Here is a 7360-nt window from a genome sequence, read left to right as displayed (position 1 = left end):
ATCAGTCTGTAGCGAGGCAGAGATGTGTTTTCGCGTCCAGCTGTCGTTATGGAGAGGCTTTGATTTCCGTGTGATGGTTTCCTTGCCTCGGATCAATTATCCGTTCATGTGTGAGGCAAGGGATGGACATAGCGAGCATAGAAGATGGAAATATCCACTAGAAGAGGCGGCAGTTAGCCTAGTGGTTAGAGCATTGGGTAACCGAAAGGTTGCTAGATCAAATCCCCGAGCTGACAAGGAAAGAATCTGTCGTTCTGCCCCTGAACAAGGCAGTTAACCCACTGGTCCTAGGCCGTCATTGTAAATAAGAATGTATTCTTAACTGACTTGCCTAGTTAAATTAAGGTTAAAAAAAAAGATGGAATGAAACATGCGTTTTATTTTTATGAAACTAAACTATTTTTACGGTAACTAAATCCAGGCCCGGATTCATTCAACCCGCGTCATATAGTTTTAATTATGCATGGCATTATAATATCAAGATCACGTTTAAATACCAGAATCATTTTTATATTCAATATACAGTATAAACGAATACACACGCTAGCCTACAAACGAAAAATATTTCAAAAGGCCTGTGGCTGCATTGATGCAATTTTTTTTCAATAAATTTGATGAATAGCATGGCTTTAACTCCGTCCACCTGTTTCATCCTCTTTATCCGCAGGCGTTTTGGGTTATCCTCACACTCTGGGTTATGTGCCCATAGCCTTAATATATCAGTTCTTAGCGAATAAACCATTTCCAAAGGCGCGTAATGCTTGATGCGCAGGAATCCAGAAAAATCCCTAGTAGTTGATTGGCTGCTGGGCTCTGACTCTTGTTGGGATGGACCTGTTTGATAAAATAACCATTTTCAAGAGTCTGGAGTGATACATAGTGGATCGTGCACTGGGGACCGACCTGTGAGCCGCTAAAAATAGGGAATACTATCGAAGAGACCATGACAGGTAAACAAGGAGCTGTGCTATCTGAAACGTTGAATATATCCAAAACGTCCTCTCTCGGTGCTAACGGAGGTAACAGCCTGCACCAACAATCAAAGAACAGCGCCACGCACCCTCCCAGATGCACGGGATTCGGGATCCAGGAGATTTTAGGGCTGAATAAAGACTCTTCGGCAGTCCCGAGGAGCACCCTGCAGTCTCTGCCATCTGGGGCGCACCTGCTTGCCGCCAGGTCAATGCTTGGTACGGCTGGTATCGGAGTTGGGATGGGATTAATCGGACCTGGAGGGATTCCGTCGTTCTACAGCCAACCAGCGTTTTTGGAGGTCCTGCAGGACGCGCAGAACGTTCACTTGCAGCCCCACAATAGAACTGTGGGACCTCTGGACCACAGCCAGTCCGCCAGTTCGGGTAGGAATTTCAGTCGTGGTCATTAGCCTGAAATAATAAGGACTTAAAATATATACTTGTATTTATTAGAATAATAAGTGTAATATTAGTATTAGGCTGAACTATAAAGGGACAACGGATAACCATTGGCTAATAATAATATAAAATAATAGCAACAGGCTACTTATGTCAGGAAGTAGGCCGTCATTGTAAATAAGAATTTGTTCTTAACTGACTTGCCTAGTTAAATAAAGGTTAAATAAATAAAAAATAGTTTAAAAAAATATAACAGTAACAAAATACAACGATAACATTTGTGTTGGAGAAATTGCACTCAATGTCATCACTAACAATTGTGATAACACATTGGAAATGATATAATGTCTCAAACGAGTCATTCACGTTGTCACGTTTTCTAATATTCACAGACTCAGAAGATTTTTCGTCAAACGAACGAAAACTCTCAAAGACCTCATTAAGCCAGAGCAAGAAAAGGAAGAAAAGACGGCACCGGTAAGCGGTGCATTCCAACACATGATATTATTGTTTTATCAGAATGCTAATAACTTGTTCAATTTCTGAAGCTCGCGTGTTTCATCATTTTTGGTGTGGCCTAACAACACTCCTTTTTAGTATTACATTGTTTAGGCATTTTGAACTGTCTTAATTCAACAACAAGATTAGACTAGGATATAATTTGAAATTGTAGCCTGTGCTATTTACTGAGATGGTTTACAGGTTGTCAATGGCCATTAGGCTATCAATAACCTTATATACCTAACAAACATGGAATTAAATCGAACGGGGTCTAGGCCTATATGTTTGAAATTCAAGTTAATTAAACGCAATTAGGCAACGCATTGCCTTATTTCCCAATAGCCCTTGGTTTCAAATGTTTGACATGTTTCATAGCAAATACATAATATTTACGCCTCGTATTTTATTTCAAGTGTGAATTTACAGGCTAGCCTCATGTCCGTCTTTTTTCATATATTTTTGTCATTCATTTTGATGTATATTTGTTTTGGGGTGTGAAAGCATTGGCCTATTTTAACCATCGAGTGTAGTCCTAATACACCATATGGACATAATTAATCGACTTATTTTTTGTAGCCTACTCACTGAATGCATGTAAAGGCTGCATGTTTATAGTCCTACACATTGATTTCTGGGATACATCCACTGCCTCAAATAGGCTACTGAATAGGCCATTTTTTAAAATTGTAAACAAATAATAAGAGAATAAATAATAAAATCTAGCAGCTGCTTTTGGAGGCCATGTGAGTTAGTCTACTGTAGGTCTATTTCTAAAATGCACCATTGTTTTTAATGTACCTAAGATGAAATGCATACAGACAGACACCTTGGATAGATAAGATGTAATGGAATGCATTGCCACCGTACAAATGAAGGTGTGCATTTGTACATCTGATCTGTTTGAAATAAATAATAGCCAACCGAGCTTGCCTATTATTCGCCTTTAGAACATTTTTCAATGTCCACAATTTACACATATTTCATATTTCTACAGAACCATATTCACATCTTACCAGCTCGAGGAGTTGGAGAAGGCCTTTAACGAAGCCCACTACCCTGATGTGTATGCACGGGAGATGCTGGCTATGAAAACAGAGCTTCCTGAGGACAGAATACAGGTATGACTACAGGTTATAGCCTATTGTTGGCACTGTTGTTATTGTATCATGTCAGAGGAAATGTATTTTGTAACTGCAGTTCTTCCTCCCCTAAATAGCATTTAAATGTCTCAAAACAGCATTCTTCATGTTAATAATATTTTTTATTTGATTGGAATATCATGTCAAATATAGTTTTTTATCTAATTCTCATTGTCCCTTGCAAGAAACTCAAATGTACTTATTATGTTACTCTCCAAAATATTTCCTACAGGAGAACCTGTGCTAATTGTAAAATGTATTTCTCCAATGAGATGTGATTATCAGTGACACATTAGGTTTTTTAACACCTTTTCTGCATTTATATTGGAGCAAGCACTACTTAAGGTATACTTCAGGATTTTATCAATTAAGCCCTTTATCTACTTCCCCTGAGTCAGATGAACTCGTGGATACCATTTTTATGTCTCTGCATGTAGTTTGAAGGTAAGTTGCTAACTAGCGTTAGTGCAATGACAATTTATAACTAGCGTTAGCGAATGCTAGTGGGTACCAAATACTTCCAGTCATTGCGCTAACGCTAGTTAGCAATGGCTTGCGAAACTACCTCTAACTTCCTTCATACTGGATGGCGAGACATCAAAATGGTATCCATGAGTTCATCTGACTCTGGGCAAGTAGATAAAGGGCCAACATTCATTGCAATAATCCCGAAGTAGCCCTTTAAACCACCACTGACATTTTCCACTGTACATTGGGACCATAATCTGCTTTTGATATGTATTATAATAATTTAGATAAGGTCTCTTACAAACAATTTAAGTCATTCATAAAGAAGGTCTATGGTATCAGGTGGTTTTTGCGTCCCCGGACAGAATAAAGGACATTGGTACCTGAATACGTTTATGCAGTGTAGAACTATAGGCAAGTCTACCTTTGTTGCTTTAGCCTTGAAATGTAAATAGCCTGGGCCTAGGTTATAAAGCAGGCATCTAATAACCAATGAATGGCGTGGAAAATGAAAAGTAGAGTGATATAGGCTTACACTTGACGAAATAGTTAGCTCCTTAATGTTTTACGGAGGAGGCAAGTGAGCCCACATAAATTGACCAATAATGCCTATCTACCTGTCTGAACAAAGACACCTCTAGTTGTATCCTCGCCAGATAATCTCTCATTAGGTGTAGTTGGATGTGAAACAATTTGTTCTCGGACAAGAGCACTAACGACCTAATCAAGCTATCAAGGCAGAAGAAGATTGCGGTGTGACCTGGACCATCCATCTGGCCGAGCGGCGTTTAATTTCGTTCTCATTATGGCTCTTCGCCGCGAATAAATAATAAGGAAAAAAACTGTATTCCAATCCTAAATAAAATTAACATCCAATTTTCTCATACAGTCTAATTAGTTGAATCAGATGAGCATGCCTTGTTCCGGGGGGAAGCTGTCTCGAGACGCGGGGAGTTCAAATGATATAACTACATTGAATTTATTAGCACGGGTCAATAGTGCCGCTCCCCGGAGTCCCGCTCGTTTAATTTCCCGTGATATTTGCCCGCCTGTCCACCATCGATTGAGCTTGAAATTAACTTAGTTTTCAATCAGTCTTGGCGTGCCCTAGAGGCCGCTTCTGCTCGCAGCTTCCCCCTCAGCTTCCTTTGAGGGCCAGAGAAGCAATTTCTCATAAAAAAAAGTATATTGTATGAAATAAGGGCTATCATTAGAATTAACAGAAAAAGGTTTGAAATGGTTTTGTTAATTTTCAATTTAATGTCTGGTTCCCCTCCACGGTGGAGACATATCAGTGCTTGCCCCTCCTCTTTTGTTTTTTTGCACTTTACACACAGCCATCAGATGTGGCCAAGTAGGCTGTTTAACAGCTCTGGGTTGTGCTATGAAATCCATTTGGCCTCTCACTGAGCTGACAGATAGCATGGGGCCCCAACCAGTGGTCATGGAGTGCCACATTTGGCATTGGGCAAGTTGATGTTTCACTGAACATCCATCCACACTACCCCAGACTGGGTGGAGATAGCCACATTAGGGGTCTTACAGAGATCTCAAAACAACACAACACTAGAGTGACTGAAATAAAACCAGATTTAGTTATGTTGTTTTCACAAATTATAGAACAGAATTGGCATGAAGGGCCATTGGGTCTTTATTTGGAACATCATTAGCGTTTCCAAAAGCAGCAGCTGGCGTCCACAAAAAAATACACAAAACAGGTAACAAACACTGATACACTGATAGACAAGGACAGTCACACAAATGTAAAATACAACGATATACAACCAATAAAACAACAAAAGTTATACAAACAATTTTTCAAGAGTTGGACAACTGTGGCGCAATGTGATGGTAGTGCTAAAGCCTTTTAAGGTGGTGGTGTCTGTCAGTTAGAAGATTGATGCTGCTAGTGTCAGTGTGTCTGAATATTGCTAGATTCAGTAGGTGGTACTTAATGACTCCTCCTGGGTTACAGGTCTGGTTTCAGAACCGCAGGGCCAAATGGAGGAAGAGGGAGAAGTGCTGGGGTCGCAGCAGTGTGATGGCAGAGTATGGGCTGTATGGAGCCATGGTCCGTCACTCCATCCCCCTCCCGGATTCCATCCTCAAGTCCGCCAAGGATGGCATCATGGACTCTTGTGCCCCATGGCTGCTTGGTATGAGACTAATGTTTAATCTACAGCAGGTTTCATCCTCCATGCTTTGAATTAATTCTTGCTCTCATATATTCTCCACATTCTACTTTTCTACTTGTGATTGTGGGGTGTGTTCTTCATCATTCAGGGCGGAGGGCAAATACTTTATTCTTGATTTCATCCTTTCATCAAATGGCTCTGAAATGATCAAGATATCATAATTTATATTTGGTAGGCTTACTTCTTGCCCAGTGGGGGAAAAAACTATACAGCAAGTATTGACTATTGGTCTACATTTATTATGCATCCTCAATTTGAAGATCATATTCCTATAGCTAAATCAGAACTATTTCTTTGTTTAATATTTTCAGTTGAAGATGGCTTTCCAATCAGCAGACGCTTTTCTAAATCCGAATACCCCCAATTCTTTACAGGGATGCACAAAAAGTCCATGGAGACCACGGTCGTCCAGCCAACAGGGAAGTTCGACATTCCCCAGCAGCCAGCCATTCAGAGAGGTGAAGAATGTGACGTGGAGGAGAAGAGGCCGGAGGGCAAGTCACCCATCTCCAAAGAGGAACTGAGGGAGAACAGCATCGCAGCACTCAGGGCAAAAGCACAGGAGCACAGTGCAAAGGTGCTCGGGACTGTTACATGTGAGAGACCAGAGAGCAAAGTGGAGAGACAGGCAGCAGAGGAAAAATCTAGTGGCCCTTTGAGTCCAGTGGAAGAGCCCAAGAGTCCATAGACCCTCACTTTGTAAAGACTTTGCGGTTCTCTTGTTCTCTAAACATCTGTATGGACTCAACTAGATCTATCAGTATTATTCAGTGTTCCCTGAGGTTTTTACATGTTGAACTCATCCTAGATCTCTATTATGCTGTTTTAAAATGACCTTATTTAAACTGGTCTTCCTATTGGAGAGATAAGATAACTGAATTTGTCTCTTATTGACTAAGAAAAACACCAATGCACTTTCTGTCTTTCTTAATCCCCGACATTCATACATATATTGTTGCTTATATATTGTTAAAACTTGTTTAATATGGGGGTTAACATTACATACATATGTATATTGCTGACAACCCCTATAACTAGAAGATACCCACTTTACAAATGTCTCTCACTGAATATTCTTAAACTACTCATTCAGTATGCAAAGTGCATACTTGTGTTTGTTAGAATGAGCCAATTAGGACATTTGTTGATATAGCCAATCTTTGAAAGTATACTGTATATTGAATTCACAGCATCCATAATATTGATGCTGACTGTGTTTCTTGTATAGTCGCTCCCTGAAGACTCATATTCAAGATTCTTATTTGGGATGATGATGTATGAAAGGGAAAACATTATTCTCTTAAGAGGAACACAACAATTAAAAAGTTATCTTACCTTGTTATTATGCTGTATATAATAAAGATAAAGATAGCTCACAAAGGCACTGTTAAAACATACTTTTATGTGGTCTTTAAATGTTTGCGTTTTTGTTTCATATTCTGAGTAATATGCAATACAGAGTATAATTTTTTTTGTTGATGAGGTCTGCTGTTGCTTTATTTAGTGTTTTACCTAAACACAAAGCCAAGTGGCCAGGTGGACCTGCAAGAGAGAAGCTGTAGCTCAATAATTATCTACAGTATATTCTTCACTATTTTTGTCTTTTCTTCTGTCCACTACCTGGGCATACTTATGCTGTTTCTGTCTTCAGTAAGTAGCAGTAAGTCTTGGACTGCTGTACCAG

The 7360-nt window shown here is 39.7% G+C and overlaps 1 protein-coding gene across 2 annotated transcripts; it reads left to right on the top strand.

Annotated features, from left to right (window-relative positions):
• Positions 1 to 657: 657 nt before the first annotated feature.
• On the top strand, positions 658 to 7069 carry LOC139530806 (visual system homeobox 2-like). Of its 2 annotated transcripts, none has more exons than XM_071327510.1 (5): positions 658 to 1358; positions 1766 to 1850; positions 2869 to 2992; positions 5457 to 5637; positions 5988 to 7069. In XM_071327510.1, the coding sequence occupies exons 1-5, from the start codon at positions 944 to 946 to the stop codon at positions 6362 to 6364; spliced, it is 1182 nt and encodes a 393-aa protein (XP_071183611.1). In that variant the 5' UTR covers positions 658 to 943; the 3' UTR covers positions 6365 to 7069. The 2 variants fall into 2 exon arrangements, with proteins under 2 accessions (XP_071183611.1, XP_071183612.1); XM_071327511.1 differs by having other exon boundaries at positions 672 to 1358; positions 6051 to 7069.
• Positions 7070 to 7360: the final 291 nt, after the last annotated feature.

This window comes from Salvelinus alpinus, chromosome 9, assembly GCF_045679555.1.
Source record: "Salvelinus alpinus chromosome 9, SLU_Salpinus.1, whole genome shotgun sequence".
Taxonomy (NCBI): domain Eukaryota; kingdom Metazoa; phylum Chordata; class Actinopteri; order Salmoniformes; family Salmonidae; genus Salvelinus; species Salvelinus alpinus.
This window is presented reverse-complemented; position numbering and strand designations above follow the sequence as displayed.

Coding starts and splice junctions, on each gene's coding strand:
- LOC139530806 (XM_071327510.1), top strand. CDS start 944: ATGACAGGTAAACAAGGAGCTGTGCTATCTGAAACGTTGAATATATCC. Junction 1,359..1,765: donor CAGCCAGTCCGCCAGTTCGG/GTAGGAATTTCA, acceptor TAATATTCACAG/ACTCAGAAGATTTTTCGTCA. Junction 2,993..5,456: donor TTCCTGAGGACAGAATACAG/GTATGACTACAG, acceptor CCTGGGTTACAG/GTCTGGTTTCAGAACCGCAG.